The sequence below is a fragment of the Diprion similis genome, chromosome 6 (assembly GCF_021155765.1).
Source record: "Diprion similis isolate iyDipSimi1 chromosome 6, iyDipSimi1.1, whole genome shotgun sequence".
Lineage (NCBI taxonomy): Eukaryota > Metazoa > Arthropoda > Insecta > Hymenoptera > Diprionidae > Diprion > Diprion similis.
Window position 1 is genome coordinate 25,100,350 of NC_060110.1, and position 16,313 is coordinate 25,116,662.

At 36.3% G+C, this 16,313-nt stretch overlaps 3 protein-coding genes across 3 annotated transcripts; all 3 read left to right on the forward strand.

Annotated features, from left to right (window-relative positions):
• Positions 1–5,765: 5,765 nt before the first annotated feature.
• Positions 5,766–7,927, forward strand: LOC124407063 (proteasome subunit beta type-5). Its single transcript, XM_046882873.1, has 5 exons — positions 5,766–5,962; positions 6,244–6,394; positions 6,642–6,854; positions 7,449–7,682; positions 7,768–7,927. The coding sequence occupies exons 1-5, from the start codon at positions 5,819–5,821 to the stop codon at positions 7,875–7,877; spliced, it is 852 nt and encodes a 283-aa protein (XP_046738829.1). The 5' UTR covers positions 5,766–5,818; the 3' UTR covers positions 7,878–7,927.
• A 1,078-nt stretch (positions 7,928–9,005) lies between these two features.
• On the forward strand, positions 9,006–11,407 carry LOC124406462 (death-associated protein 1). Its single transcript, XM_046881887.1, has 3 exons — positions 9,006–9,258; positions 9,570–9,669; positions 10,129–11,407. Exons 1-3 carry the CDS (start codon positions 9,207–9,209, stop codon positions 10,283–10,285), a joined length of 309 nt encoding a protein of 102 aa, XP_046737843.1. The 5' UTR covers positions 9,006–9,206; the 3' UTR covers positions 10,286–11,407.
• Positions 11,408–11,550: 143 nt separating this feature from the next.
• Positions 11,551–15,888, forward strand: LOC124406460 (mitogen-activated protein kinase 15). Its single transcript, XM_046881886.1, has 11 exons — positions 11,551–11,812; positions 11,946–12,165; positions 12,262–12,392; positions 12,472–12,647; positions 12,737–12,876; positions 12,994–13,186; positions 13,261–13,401; positions 13,493–13,662; positions 13,745–13,867; positions 13,996–14,147; positions 15,044–15,888. The coding sequence occupies exons 1-11, from the start codon at positions 11,723–11,725 to the stop codon at positions 15,635–15,637; spliced, it is 2,130 nt and encodes a 709-aa protein (XP_046737842.1). The 5' UTR covers positions 11,551–11,722; the 3' UTR covers positions 15,638–15,888.
• Positions 15,889–16,313: the final 425 nt, after the last annotated feature.

The window sequence follows — 16,313 nt, forward strand, 5'->3', positions numbered from 1 at the left end:
GCACGTCATTCATGATTTTCCCAATGTTTTATATATCCGAACTTTTTGCGGTGGTTTCAATTTCACCGAAGCTGTATTACCTGGCTCTCAGGCCTATAAATACACCCTCAGGCAGGCAGTAAGTAGGTATTAAGTACTCTGCGCAGTGAGGGCAAGTTGCTCCGTGACAATGCTCGACGCAATAAAATGTAATAAATCGTAACTTCCACACAACTATACCTATACGGCGAGTCAGGCGAATGACACAAGTCTATGTACAGCACATATATACTTATAAGCCACTGTAAGGTGAAGTAAGTATACCTATACCTGTCACATACCCATCTACATTACAGTGATTCTCATTCCATGGCACATTCGTTGATGGCAATTTAATTAATTCGTGCTCGTTATTTGACTCCATTTCACCCCCACTCTTGACGTGCATCTTTTCAGCACTTACACTTTTCCCTGCAGACAGTCTACAACTTTTTGGCAAAATGGCAAGTTTACAGCGGCTGAACCGAGGCACTGCGTCAGGAACTTGAGGCCGGAATTATACTCTCACAATTGAGACTAGATGTGATTTCACTGATTGTAAGCAAAACGTAGTCCTTGATATAACTTGTATGGTATAACGAGCAATGGAAATAATCGTCATTATACCGGTATAAGATCTACGACATGTTAATCTTTTGTTCAAGACCTTATACTGTCTTACAAGATAGCTCTGCGTATCGTAATTTAATTTTTCCAATTGCCTAATAATTCATCTCTTCTTAATTAGGAGCTAAGAAACTTTCGTAGATTTAGACATCACAATACTGCCTTCCCTCGAAATATAAAAATTAGGTCTCGTGACCTCTTATGCTGGAAGATGGATGAGAAGATATATTTAATCGTTTACCGTCAATCCTGTAAGTGTATAAACAATTATTCCTAATATTCATCAACATTACGCAGGTATGCGTGGTGCATCGTTTTAAGATTCATGCAATATGTAGGCATATTCGTAGTACGTAATCTCTCTAATATCTATAGCTATTACACACAAAACATTGAGACAAATAATTCTCAATTCATTACAATCATTACACTTTATTAATCACACCTATTTTATATACTACCAATTAAAGATATTTCATCTAAGGAACCAAAGATGAATTCGTACGACGAAGTCGTACGTTGTATGTATATTGAAACGAACGGCAATTTGCCACGTAATCGTAGGTTTATCTCAATGTTCGACGTTTCATTTATCGACCAGTGTCGCCGATCACTCGATTGTATTATAATATATTAATGCCCATGCCTTGTACCGACGAAACATACCCTATACATAACTATATCCCTGCATACCTATATAGCTGGTGTAATACTTCGTCGAGTTTTTAATCAGCTTCTTGAATCATCAACGGTATTGCAAAATAGGTCTCGTTGCGTGTATAGATACAATAAAACGTGTAAAGTAGACGTCTATCTAATAACGCACTGCACACCTTATAACAAGTGTAACCTATTACTCCGATAATGTGTAAGATACGCAGTTAGGATTCAATATTAAATACAATCGTTAATGTAACGGGTGAGATTAATTTTTGGTAAGTGATTCACTTCATTCCCCGGTGAAAACTATTTGTCTTGAAATAACCAATTGCTTTTCACAATGAGTTCTTTGACTCCGTCGGTAAAGTCTTTATCTGGAAATATAAGTCGGACCAAATATGGCCAGACTTTCTCTAAATTGATTTCATTCCAGATTTCATTCTTTGTGAACTTCTAAACGGAAAAAATCTCATTTTCAAACATTTCTGTAACGTTTCGTGCAATTTTCGTTCTAAACATCGAATTGCTTTTTTTCCTTCAAACCACTGAAATTTTTCTAACACCTCCAAAATCCTTGTTTTTTATAACTTTATCACGATTCGCCAGTAAGTTTCTAATCCAGTAGAAATACCATATGTCAATGTTTTAAATGGTAATAGTGCCAAAATTACAGAACAACATTTCACTGGGGGGTTTTACTATGCAAAGAAAGAGAATCGCTTACCTCCCTTACAGGTTACGGCGTTAAGGCAATGTAAGGATTTGATTACGTAAGAATATAGAAACGATCGAAACTGTGTAGAAAATTCAGAAAATTGAATTAATGTACAACTCATACAATAATCTCTTCTATCAGACTCTTTATCACTTTGCAAGCATAGTGCTGAACAGTATAACGTCAGCTACACGGTTTGTCATTTAATTATTTCACTTTATGAAGACGAGACGACAGAACGTTAACAATTCCATGTGGGCAGGGACTAATTGTAAGGCATTCCATCTATATTTCGCTGCATAATAACATGGGCGTGTGCGGGTTTATTTTCGTCACTCCATTAAACGATTCAACTCACTATAGTAAGCGTGTTCACGCGTGGATGTAATAGCAGATAGAGTTTACGTAAACATACTTACTTATAATATACATATTACATATCTATACTAGATCTCTTTGCCAATCCAGGTTTTCTTTACGTAATTATTATATGTGTCATTTTTATCAGTTTATATACGTAATTGAGACCCTCTTCACCCCAAATTTTACCTACCCATACATTCATCAAACATATTATTTTTCATTCATTATAGATTATACATTATCATGCGTATATTACAATACGTTTACAGCTTCCGTTTCTTCTTTATTTTACCCGAATTTCTATGCACAAGGAGAGCTTAATATTGATTTTGTATAAGGGACATAAATCAAACATAAAACTTGATCATTGTTGTTAAGACAATGCCTACAAGTAGACACGGCCTAAATTATAATACGTACCGTATACGTATACAAATAGAACGATTTATAAATCATAATTCAATCAGCATTTGTATTAATGCGAATTATTATAAACAGTATTAACGGCTGCAATACGCTAATAATTACTTCAATAAAAGTTAAGCAGGCCTCTGAAAATGCATTCTGCGATCTCTGCAGTTCTATGTTGCGTTCAGGACCCGAACCGTATAATAAATGTAACATTGTACGTATAGTAATGTTAATGTATCTATAGACTGTAGATTAATCTCGATTTGAAGTCGATTTGGATTAGCCCGAACGAAACGAATGAAACATATTTCGAGCTAGACCGCGTGGCTAATTGACGGCTCTATAATTTATAATGTTCAGCTTAAGCTCATATACATCAGATTCTGCAATCATTACGCATTCGTGCAGAATATTCACTTACAATTAAGGTTTTCTTTACTCATGCGCACTAATATAATGCTATATTCATCCCTGCAGATTCATAACTCTTGACCCTGAACTTACATGAAAATATCAAATTTTTCAATTATGAATACAAAGAAGTATTATGAAATTTGACGGGATAATGTGATACATAATTATGGAAAAAAATGGAATCGGGGATACAAAGTGAAGTGGCTGCACAATACAGTGGTCTAGGTATCGAATTTTTAAAGAATCGAAACTTATATGATTCTTCGGATGATCGACTACCTGATACATGTGTGCAGAACATAACGCGTAAAAAATAGATATGCATACGTATAAAATGTGCGTGCGTGAGTGTGTGTGTGCGTGTGCGTGTGTACTTTGGAGAAGAGTATTTATATGGTACCTATATGTACCTATATATATCCAAATATTATGATTGTTATTACTATTGTAGTCTGTGCAAGGTGCTCTACGTCTTCACTGCCTGTATATAAGTATACCTCAACATTCATTCTACTCTTTCTCAAATAATACAGTTCGATATTAAATATGTAAAGCAGGATAATATGGCTAGCCAGATGCCCATCTATGATATCAGGTACACTGCGCGTGTAATGATCTCGCCTCTGGTCATTACATCAAGTATCTAACGTCATTCATCACATCTATTACGCTAAAGGTTTAATCTATTTTTATACACGCGTTACAAGCCTTACTTATTCTACACCTGCAAACATGGTAATTGATGTAGGCAAAAATTTTTTCCCAAATTGAGGAAAAAGGTGCAGCGGGTCTCTTATTGTTAGTTAATTAAGTAACCACTGCAGCAAATTGATATGTATAAATATAAGTATATATCATATCATACCTATATATGTATATACGTAAACATATTGAATCATTCGCAATGGAAACTTCATATTTCCTGAGATTCTTAAGTAAGATATAATCGTATGAAGTTTTCTGGGCAGGCAATGTGAAGTTTTTTATGCATTCGAGGTGATTTCCTTCAAGATGCATGTATGTCATCATAAAAATTCCAATCCCAATTTACATTTCAACAATAATTCCGTCCCAAATCTTGCGTATACTTTCTATCAAACACACGTATCTTACAATTGTACGTTCAAAAATGTAACTGGTGTGTTTCTGAGTTGACTAGTTACAATTCTACACCACCTGATTATGAGATGCCTCACATACATACATTAAATGCGGATAAATATTGACTGCGATGTAACACTGCATATTACGGCTAATTCAGAAATTTCACACATCTGCCGTCGATCAAACTTTCCTCACTGCTTCGATACGACGGCTAGAGAATTATTTAGAATCTCAAACAATTATATTATATAGGCATTATCTTATTTTGAATAGCACCTGCATATCTATAGTTGACAATCAAAATAATGTATTAATTGAAATCTATACACATTATACATAGAATACCCTATAAGAGAAGCCTGTAACAAACTCTACTTGTTAACGTCAAAATAAAAACGATATTCTGTGTCATACAATAATATATATACCGTGCGACCCCGCTCTAATTTAACGATTACTATCAGGGTATGTACCCTATATTTTCCGCTATCCTACGAATATCTTGTCGGTATCGAATGGTCAATGGTCAATGCTATTGCATTCGTATCCTTAAAGTATTCATTTAAACGTTTAAACAGCTCTAGGAACATGCAATGGTTTTCCGAAATTTATTTTAAACCGTTTATTTTAATTTACCGTTATGGCGCTGGTAGAGAATTATAGAAAACTGTTGCACCCACGGACGTAAGTTGCACCCCAGGACTCCTCAACCATTCGATGGCCCAACTCAAGCTGGATTTTCACGGGCAGCAAAATGCTGCCGCAGTATTTTGCTGCCGAGCTTTTGACCAATAGGACTGCCAATGAAGTAGGGAAGCCGCTACCTCAAATACCTACAAAACGGACTCTACCGCCACCTGGTGCGCGGTGAGTGCGAATTACTTATTTTCTTGGCATTCCTGTTGGTCAAAAACCGTAAAAATCTAGCTTAACCAAAATACATAAATTGGACTGAACTTTGGGTTTCTTTTTGGGTTTGGCAATATTATTGGTAAGCGCTCAATGCTGTAAGTTAAGGGTTTCAATACGGCGGACTAGAAATTTGGAAGACAGTTCACCTCCGGCATTGTCCGAAGATTGTATGAAAAAAGCCTTACAGCTTACACTCTTGGGTAGGCGGGCAACGGGAGCTGAAGGGTCAGTGAAAAGTTGCAGCATTCTTCTGTATCAACTGAATTTCACCCATTGAATAACCATATTTAGACGAGAAGGACAAACCCAACGTTACCGACAAAACGCCTACTGACATAACTCTTACCATCAAACACTGTCAAATTGCTAAGATCACCGATAAGCACTTAGCCTACTTCACCAACCGAACTAGCACGAAACATTGCACGATATAATTTACATGGACTCTTGTCAATGACGCGGCATAGCATGTAGGGGTATTAGAGCTTACACCCATACACCTATATTATCTTAGAGCTCCCTGGCGTTGGTGGTGGCAACTCGTGGTTCTTCGCAGAGTTGACAGAGTAGTTCGTGATTGTTGCAGTATCAAACATGGCGCTCGCTGAAGTTTGCGGAATAAATTCTTACTTGGATTTTAATTTACCAAGAAATAATGACAATTTTCAAGGGGAAATCGAAGCCTACAGCAAGAATTTCAGCAACAACTTGAATTTGGCTATGCCTCCGTTCGCAAATGTATGTATTATCTTAAATATTTGTCGAGTTTGACAGCTCCCTGTAAAGTGCATCATCATCACCGTTACCCTGTTCATAAATCGTCTATTCATTTCCAAATTCCGAGTACAGCATATCCGGCTACCAGAAATCTGTGAGATCTGCTGTTGCATGCCTGTAATATCCAAATCTTACACACTCCGTAACTACTTATTCGTCCTACAATTGGTACCATCCATCGATGATTGGCTAAACCTAACCTCTATTTAACTTGTTCAAACATTAAACTAATCACCCAACAGCCGGCTGAAAATTTGTCTCGATTCTCGACCGATGAAAATGGAAGAAAATTGAAAATAAATTTCGATCATGGCACAACGACCCTTGGATTCCGTTACAAAGGTGGCGTCGTTCTAGCTGTGGATTCACGTGCTACTGGTGGCCAATTTATTGGTAAGTTCAGCACTCGTAGTTATACATTTTAGCCACGTCTTGTACTATGTACTCAAACAACGTTTTTACGAGTTGGACAAGGTTCTGATGTAAACTTATATAAGGATCGCAACCACAGTGAGTACAAGGCAATCAAGGCTATGACTAACCAATTTTGTGATTGCAATCCTAAATTCAAATCATTCGATACCTTGACATTCTCGCTAAAGTACAAAAGCAAATTTCAATCATTGTCCATTTATTTCAGGGTCTCAGAGCATGAAGAAGATTGTTGAGATCAATGACTACCTCCTGGGAACACTAGCTGGTGGTGCTGCTGACTGCGTCTACTGGGATCGTGTCTTGGCAAAGCAATGCCGAATGTATGAGCTTAGAAACAGAGAACGAATCTCTGTTGCTGCTGCAAGCAAACTGATGTCCAACATGGTTTATAATTACAAAGGAATGGGCCTCTCTATGGGTATGTTGCCTTGTTACATGGGTTCAGGAAGATGAATTGTGCTACAGACATCATAGTTTAGAATAAGATTGAGGAACTTGAACTCGAACGTAATTGATGTTGTAACTTAATTGACCATTCTGTTAAATCTTGGAGAATACGAAAAAACATACACATTCCAAGACATTGCGATATTCTCCCCTTGAATACAGGAATGAAACTGTCGCGTTTATAGCTCGTAATGTAAAATATCGCAAAAAACTTTCAAGCTTATGCATTGTGATTTGCATTTCCGGCGGATCCCGAACGAATGTTTCACAGTTTGGATTGGACCGGGATTCCCAAACCGCTACCCTACCAGCTTCAAAAATGCCACGTTATAGCATGTTCAAAAAAGTAGCGATACAAGATTATGTCATACATATGCATAGGGAATTATTCCGTTTCATCCGAGGTTCTTCGTTCTTCCAACGCGGAGAGCTGAGATGAAATGGATGTCTCAGATAATGCGGAATCTCGATTTATCGAACATCAGATAAGCGAGGTTCTACTATATTATGGTGAAGAATAAAAGTTTTTATTAAACGAAATTGCCGGTATTATTTTCACTAACAGGAATGATGATCGCTGGTTGGGACAAAAGAGGACCTGGTTTATACTATGTCGATTCAGAAGGAACTAGAACAGCCGGTCAAGTGTTCAGTGTTGGTTCTGGCTCTGTATATGCTTTTGGTGTCTTGGATTCTGGCTACCACTGGGACTTGACAGATGACGAAGCCTATGAATTAGGAAGAAGGTCTATCTACCATGCCACTCACAGGGATGCGTACTCTGGGGGTATAATACGAGGTAAATTCCGAGAATAATTACAATACAACTTTTGAATTGACCATGATTTATTCATTGCTCGATTGTAAATATACGTTAATTTTAGTTTATCACATGAAATCTACTGGATGGGTTCACATTTCCGATGAGGACTGCAAGGATCTTCACTACAAGTATCAGGAAGAAAAAGAGAAGCTGAGAAATGCACCACAGTAATAAAACTTTCATTAAAATGTATCCTCAACAATATATTGTATTACAAACAATCGTCTTTTTGTAATTAATTAAAAGTTTTTTTCGTATTGCCTAAATTATACCTGCATCTCAGATCTCCATCATAAAGTATATTCCATTGTAAGTATACAGGGTCACTGATTTGTTGCTGAACGCGAAACTCCTGCTGATAAAATGACAGCGGGAGTTGTACTCTTGCTCGGCAACGAATGAACGACGCTGTACAAACATGTATGTTATACTTGCACTGTGATTCGTATTGCAGCATTAATAGTGGTGAATTTATAATTACATATTCGAAGCTTTCTATCATCCCGTTAATCAAGTGCATATTTCATGAACAAAGGATACAGACGAGCGAAATCGATTAGCTGAATCGTTATCGCCACAATTTGTATGATCAGCAACAGTCAAAGTACACATAATTATAAAATAAAACATATTATCTACACGATACAATATATCTGTGCCATTGCTGTGGTGACCGTCAAGTTGTAAAGAAAAATAATTTACTCGTGTTTTTTTGCTTTAAAAAAAAAAAAAAAAAAAGAAAATATACGCAGATTGGCTGATGTGCACAAAGTATCGCGAACCGCGTTGATATTGCTTAATTCCGATGTGAATGCTCTCGTGTCCCACTCAAATTTTGTATTCTTGTCCTTTTTCATTATCGAATACGCGAATTTGCATAAGACTAAGGACCTCTTACCTGCTTTTACCGCGCTTTTTCGCTGTCTAGCCAAGAATCGCTTTCGCGCCTCTCGTGCAGCAGTTTACGTCCGCCGAAATATAATTATTGTAATTCATTGGTTCTGCGGCAGTGAGACGAAATCGTAAATGTTAACCGAGTGAAATTGTTAATTTTTTTTGTAGTAAAGTAAAAAATTTCCCTTGCAGCTCTCACTCCCCCCACAATCTTATAACCTTACACAGAGATGTAATTTTGATGCATGAACGGACGGACGTGTTTCGAAATGTCCACGTAGGCGTATATGTATGATAACTACTCACAACTACATTTACGCGATACTCGACGGCTGGCGCGATTGGCTGCCAAGGGGCTGCCAGAGCAACATACTTCAGACTTCTTTGTGATATACCCACCAAGTAGCAACGCCTGCTGCTGCACACAAACTTCAATTGCTGCGTAGTGCTGCGTAGACTGCAACGGCTGTATAGTGCTTATCAACCGCCATCGCCAACATATTGCAGCGTTTGAATACTACTTAAAAATCTCCGTCGAACCTGTGCGACGTTAACGATCGCTTACATACTTGCGTTACTCTGCCTTATACTACTGTACTGTCAATTATGTCTACCGCCGAAGAATGCTGCGAACTGAAAGGCGGACATCCCCCGGCAGGTAATAATTGAACGCATTTTCATACAATACCTTGTCGAAAATCCGAAAACCGGCAAGCAATCTTAGCCTCGTTTACGGATAATCAAATCACTTACTCATCCCTCTGATACCTACATATGCGACAGTGCGCCGCACATTTGACGTTACACGTAGCGTACCTTGAGAAATATATACTTGTACCTATACACCTATACGTCTGCCTTTTTATATTCCATGTATATTCCTTGTAAAGTAATGTAGTTCTATTTTCCAATTCGATTTTATACCATCGAAAATCTCTTCTAATACACGTCTTTCATTGTTATTTACAGTCAAAGCTGGTGGCATGAGGATAACCCAGCATAAAACTCCCAGGGAGGACCGAGAGGCTAAGCCGAGCAAGGAATCTGAGGAGGCCAAACCATCTACTAGGTCAATATCACAGAACCGTTCCAAATCTATGGAGATTTATTTTAACGCTTTTACTGGCAAGGATGCAAATATTTGTTTCATGTGCAAAAATCATCCGTGTATTGGAGTTTTTTTTTTTTTTTAAGTATTTAAAGAAAATGAGTGGCTGATCGAAGTGATCGACTAGACTTCTCTGGCATTAGCCAGTGAGTTTTTTCTCACAACCCTGGAGTATGCCATAAGGAGGTCGCACATTAGGGTTTACATTTCATATTTTCTTAAACATTCATGTCTTGTGTTTTCAACAATTCGAAGCATAAACAACCTTTAGAAAAATTTGGCCATTTTTTTTCCGATGCCTTAGACCTGCCGTTCAAAGCACATGACTCGTAATTTGGTCTGCCAGTGAAGTGGTTTATGAACTTTTTTATTTTAAGAGTTCTTTACACTGATAACAACCTTTCCTTTTCAATTTTTCAGCCCACCGAAAACAATGATGATTAGCGGAGCTCCTGCTAGAGGAAATGCAGATTTTCCACCTGAAGCAGTGCAAAATTTCCACGGGAAGCCAGCGCCGACTCATGATGCTCGTGCAGCTCACTCTCGTCCTAACATAATTCAACAGCCAAGGAAGTAAAAGTAATACTGAAAATAGCATCTTCATACTGACAAATGACATAGCTGGACTAACGGAAAGTAAAAAAAAACGAGAGGGAGAAAAATTTATGAAATTATTATAGTATCGCTATTTTAAAGTTGATTGAAAAAATGACAAAAGCAATTGAAACATCTTTATAATGTTTAATTCTCAGAAGACTAAATGATAGACATAAAAGAAGTCATAAAGTCCTTTGAGAATTACAATTTTTTGAAAGTCACACAACTCCTTAATACGTATGATGTTTTTTGTCAAAACAACTCAATATTCTGTTATCATATTTCAAATCCGTACTATTAAAAGGAAACAATATATGAATAAGGCTTTTGAAAATACGTTTATTCAAAGACGACATCTGCAATGATGTGAGGTCTTCTTCCAGACAGGTGATGATTTTTGGTGGTTTTTGTGTTCAGTTCAATACTGAAGACTTTGAGAGTTTATAATGGTGTTGGCTATAAATTTGACAAGACTTTTATTTTTTACAAACAGGATACGAATGTCTAGCTTACGTGCTTAGATTATATGCATGTATGTTGCAACATAACTTCAGGACATGCATGTTCTTTAATTGCACATTATTGTGTTTATATCAGGTGTAACATATACTTGATTTGCCTCGCAATATATAGACGATACGTACAATTCACACATGTGCTTCAATATTGCAAGCATAGTGATTACTTCTTTTCTTATTTTGGGACCAATATCGAACAGAAAGTTATTATTACGAGTTTATTCCAGCCTTTCGTTACTTCATACTATGCATTTGATGCATTTATTATTATTATTGGTTTTTATTTTCAAATACATGTATGTATTTCTTTCGATGCTTGTTATTTCTGGTTATGGATTTACTTGGGCTAATTATTTGCACGTTCGTTTTTCTCAAAACAGCTGTTTTTATTTTTATTATAAATACACTGGTATATCTATATAAAAATAATTAAAGATAATGTATGTACAATACTATGTTAATGATAAACAGATGAGCAATACGAATGTGTATTGATTGTGTGAAAAATGACAAATAATACAAATTATCTTGTAATTTATTTGTATGATTCTGTCTTAAAGGATGAATAAATAATTTTCCATACATTGACTGTTTTTCAAATGGATAAGTTAATCGTCATTTTAGATAATATACAATTCTTCTGTTACGGTTTTAGTTGGTATTACTGAGCGGCATTGAGCATCGTTGTCATAGCAACCGCTATGTATCTTATAAATACAGTCCACATTGATGTGTCAACGGTTGAATAAAAAATACCTTCCACTCAAATCCCCTTGCTCATGTATGAAAATGTAATTGAAACTTTAGCTTTTATCGTTTATACTTGAAATTTTTTGTCAAGATATTTGGTGATTTTTCTTATTCAATCAGCCTACCATACTCCTCATTTATTATCCAACATGTCTGGTAAAAGCAGTATGGAAAAGGTATCTGAAATCGACACACATGTCACTAAGCAGTATGACATTATTCGCAGGCTCGGCAAAGGGGTGAGTTCATAATTTTATATTGTTTCATCATTATAAATGCCTCTTTCCACAATTTCCGTTTGATTATTGCAATTCAATTTTCTGTGATTCGAATGGTTGATTCTACGGTCATGTTGTACGTTCAAAATTTCAGGCTTACGGAATCGTCTGGAAAGCAGTAGACAAGCGGTCCAAAGAGACTGTAGCAGTAAAAAAGATTTTCGATGCATTCCGGAACCAAACAGATGCTCAGCGTACCTTTCGTGAAATTATGTTCTTATTATCATTTGCTAACCATGAAAATATTATCCAACTCATAGGACTGCACAAGGCAAACAACAACAAGGACATTTACCTTGTCTTTGAATACATGGGTGAGAATTTTTCATCATCGTCACCTGGTACTCCATTCAATTTTCAAGTTAATTAAAGAAATTGTCGTGTCACGTGTATCGCTTTATTATTTGCAGAAACTGATTTACACAATGTGATAAAGCGGGGTAACATTTTGAAGGACATTCACAAGGTGTTCATAATGTACCAGCTGTTCAAGGCAATTAAATACATCCATTCAGGAAACGTAATACACAGAGATTTGAAGGTAATTTGTGCCTGCAGTTTCTAGTACCTCGAACAATCCTTAATTTCCTTGTCAACCATCCATCACTCTTACTTTCCAGCCATCGAATATTCTCCTTAACGCGCAATGTCATTGCAAAATTGCTGACTTTGGGTTGGCTAGATCTGTTACTCAGATATGCGAAGGTGATAGGGAATCGGGAAGCGATCCGACACTCACGGATTACGTCGCCACTCGCTGGTACAGAGCACCAGAGATCCTTATTGCATCGAAGCGGTAAGAATTTGAATTAGTTATAGCTATGAGTTTGTCTTTGGCAGATGTGTATGTGTTTAAATTGATTCTATATCGCTAGTATGCTTCAGGTACACAAAAGGCATAGACATGTGGTCTCTGGGATGCATTTTAGGTGAAATGCTACTAGGAAAACCTCTTTTTCCTGGTTCTTCTACGATAAATCAGGTAGAAAGGATAATGGGGACTTTGCCACATCCTACAGAAGAAGGTAATAAACATTCGGATTTCGTAGTTATTCAAAGTTTCCATGGGTGAACTATGGATGAAACTATATTTTGAGCATAAAAGTAATTTCTCACGAATATTTGTTTCATTTTTCACTCAGATTTAAACTCCGTTAGCGCAGGATATGGTACCAATTTATTAGAGAAGACGCCAGCGGGTCCACGCCGCTCTATTAGAGATCTTCTGCCAAATGTTTCTGAGAGTGCAATAAATCTAATAAATAAATTAATTGTCTTTAATCCTAATCGCAGACTAACTGCAATTGAGGCATTAGAACATCCGTATGTTGCCGAGTAAGTTTGCACAAAATTTGTTAAGAACAGAGTGTCAAGATTAGTTTTCAAGGTTTTATTTCAAATATTTGCAGTTTTCATACTAAAGGCAATGAGCCAGAAAGGGGATCGAACGTTGTACCTTTGCTCAGAGACGACGTGCAGTTATCGGTAGATGATTATAGAAACAAACTTTATGCTATGATGGATGAAAAGCACAAAAAACACAACAATATGTAAGTCTGACGCCTGCTATTTTCTCTCAACAGTAAGTGGCAATGACTGAACAGTTGAAATGTACATGCCAATTAACTTACGATCAATCAGGTCAAAATCTAGGATCAGAAGGCTGTCAGAACACATTCGGAAGGAGACTAGCAGCGCTGTTGGTCAAGGAGATGGAACTGCAAAAAAAGGTCTTCATTTATCATATGACGATCTACGCAAGGACAAAATCCGAGCTGAAGCCTACAAACAGCCACAAAGTGAGAACCATGGTATGAATGAAACTGGTGAAATTCGACTTATCATTCAAATTATTGAGAATAATTGAAAAATACTTTCACCATTTACATTAAGGCCAACCTGCCGTAACTAAAAAGTTGAATGGTTCAACGTATATAAATGGAAATGGTCGGAATGGAAAACCACAGTTAGTTAATGTGGATGTAATGGTGGGTGATAGAGCTTCGCTGCAAAATGGTACGTAATATTTGAGGATGATAGAAGATTATTCAGTTGCAATGGAAAAGAACTTTATTGTTTATATACAAATGTACATGACAAAGATAAAGACCATGAAGCGAAAGATATATTGCACATGATTTCAGGGAGAAATTCAGCAGCACATTATGCGTACAATCTGATGAATGGTCCATTCAAAAACCTTCCTCCAGGCCAAGCAAAGAGCTGTTTATACTTGAGCCAACAACATAATTTGTCTAAATCTCAACGTTCGATACAATCAGACCAAGTAACTCTCGTAAGTCACAACCTTCATCTTTCCACTTCTTGCTGTTAGTTATTTTCATTCTTACAGGTAGATTATGTTCTAATTTCACCACTTGCAGATAGAATACCGAATCTAAGGTGTAGTACGAAAATTCAATCTTATAAAGATGTACCTACTGTGATCAAAACGACGTATTAATAAAAACCCTGCAGTATTCTATCTGCTTACTCAATTATGATGCTGAAAAAGGCAAATCAAGCTTTACAGAATTTTGTACATTGGAGATAGATGCTTTTTTTTATTTTTTCATCTCTTGTTTGATTAGTATAAATTAAAATACTATTATTACAGGTGACTTGTCGTATGGGATTCATTTAGGTACTGTAATTTTTTTTTTATACAGATTACCGTGCCTGCATGTACGCTGTACAATAAAGCTTGCACCACATATATTTTTGCAACAATATCATATTATCATACATTGCAAATAGCTTATTACTAGATAAGCAAGTCATCAAGTAATGAAATCTGAAATCAAACATGGTCACGATATGTTTGTACGAAAATTATATTGTTCAGATAGATGGCGTAATAATTGTCATGACTAAGTACAACAAAAATCTCATAAGTACAACCGCATTTTGATGTCCTAAAGCTATGCTAAGAGTTTATGGAATTTTTCTTATACTTCCGAGTTTTCATGAATATCTTATTTAATAGAAAAAAAAAGTTTCCTGCCACAACTTCGGACCTCTGTAAATAACTCACAATTCGTTTATTTGGAGTAAAAATAGGCACATCTGATAAAAAATATCATAGTTTTTAGCGGAAATAACAATGCTTCTTACATGTTGGCAATGCATTACATTTATTGATAACACTATATCACTTATTGTTTCTGAAAGATATTGTGTGGTATTTTTCAGTATGGTCCAAGCGGTCGACTTGGTCTGCAATCGAATCAACAAAAGCTACGACGTAATACAAAACCACAGCTAGTACACAGAACGCCACCAGCAAATAATAATAATCTGCAAACAAAAGTAAATCTACCGAAGCGCATGAATCAAGATAGTCCAACGAATGCCAAATACCTCACAAAAATGCCAAATAATTTTACAAAACACTTTGCAACTTCACACCATTCCACATCCCAGAATCAAACAATTCAAAATTATTTCAATCAAACTATGCCTGTGCATTTGCAGAGGGAGCGAATTTCCACTGGCCAAATTAAAAACACTACTTATAGCAATCGTCCAACTGCAGAATGCATAAGCAATATCAGCAACTACATCCATAATACAAATTCTGTTTCTGGGTCGTTAGATAATCATAATAGAGTAAGAAGCGCAGTGGTTCGTGCTCAAACGGCTAAGAATCATTTGAGGCATAATGCTATTCAGAAACCAATAACTACAATTAGAAATTTCAGATCTCTAAATAGCTACAATCAAAGTCATGGGACGATTACAGCCTCTGCATATAAAGATTTGAAGAATGGTAATATCCGGTGGTAATTCACAAATAGGAGGTTTCTGGAACGAAAGTTTTTAACAGGGTATACTAAACTATCTTTCATTATGTTTTGGTGATACCTTTTTTTTCTCTGCAAAAATGTACCAAACATTTGACCTGGTAAAAAACTTAAAACATAGGTTTTGAAAATACAACAGTACACCCGCAAAAACCTCTGAAAATTGCAATTTTCGACTGAAAAAAGCTCAACTACAACTAACTTTTGAAAAGTCAAAGTATTGTAAAATTACTGGAGTGATATAAACGTATAATTTCGCTAATTCTAATAAATTGTATCTCATTTTAATCCTCGAATAATTCTGAACAAATCGTGTGAGATGAATTTTCTCTTCAGTTCCCGGCTGGAAAAAAAATACGCAGTGAAACGCACGACAGTTACAACAATCTAATTGTAAGACAAGACCAATGTACAGAATTGGTTGACCTATAAAATAAATCATGTATAGTTTTCTAAAATTGTGTAATACAGTTCTGGTAGGTATTTTAGAATTTGCAACACGTATTAGTCCCACAAAGTGTCGCATAGGCACACATACATTTGCTATGTATTTGAATCAATCTTGCCAGCGTTCAATTAAAGAAATTGACCGTGCCTCACGTTCGCTCAAGACACAATTGTTACTACATTTTTAAATCTTAAAATTTTTATAGAAGAAT

Excerpts from the sequence above, each read along its gene's own strand:
- LOC124406460 (XM_046881886.1), top strand. The coding sequence starts at position 11,723 with ATGTCTGGTAAAAGCAGTATGGAAAAGGTATCTGAAATCGACACACAT. Across the intron at positions 12,648-12,736 it reads ATCCTTATTGCATCGAAGCG|GTACACAAAAGGCATAGACA; the intron begins GTAAGAATTTGA and ends AGTATGCTTCAG. Across the intron at positions 14,148-15,043 it reads AATCAGACCAAGTAACTCTC|TATGGTCCAAGCGGTCGACT; the intron begins GTAAGTCACAAC and ends GGTATTTTTCAG.
- LOC124407063 (XM_046882873.1), top strand. The coding sequence starts at position 5,819 with ATGGCGCTCGCTGAAGTTTGCGGAATAAATTCTTACTTGGATTTTAAT. Across the intron at positions 6,855-7,448 it reads AGGAATGGGCCTCTCTATGG|GAATGATGATCGCTGGTTGG; the intron begins GTATGTTGCCTT and ends TTTCACTAACAG. Across the intron at positions 7,683-7,767 it reads CTCTGGGGGTATAATACGAG|TTTATCACATGAAATCTACT; the intron begins GTAAATTCCGAG and ends CGTTAATTTTAG.
- LOC124406462 (XM_046881887.1), top strand. The coding sequence starts at position 9,207 with ATGTCTACCGCCGAAGAATGCTGCGAACTGAAAGGCGGACATCCCCCG. Across the intron at positions 9,259-9,569 it reads AGGCGGACATCCCCCGGCAG|TCAAAGCTGGTGGCATGAGG; the intron begins GTAATAATTGAA and ends TGTTATTTACAG. Across the intron at positions 9,670-10,128 it reads GAGGCCAAACCATCTACTAG|CCCACCGAAAACAATGATGA; the intron begins GTCAATATCACA and ends TCAATTTTTCAG.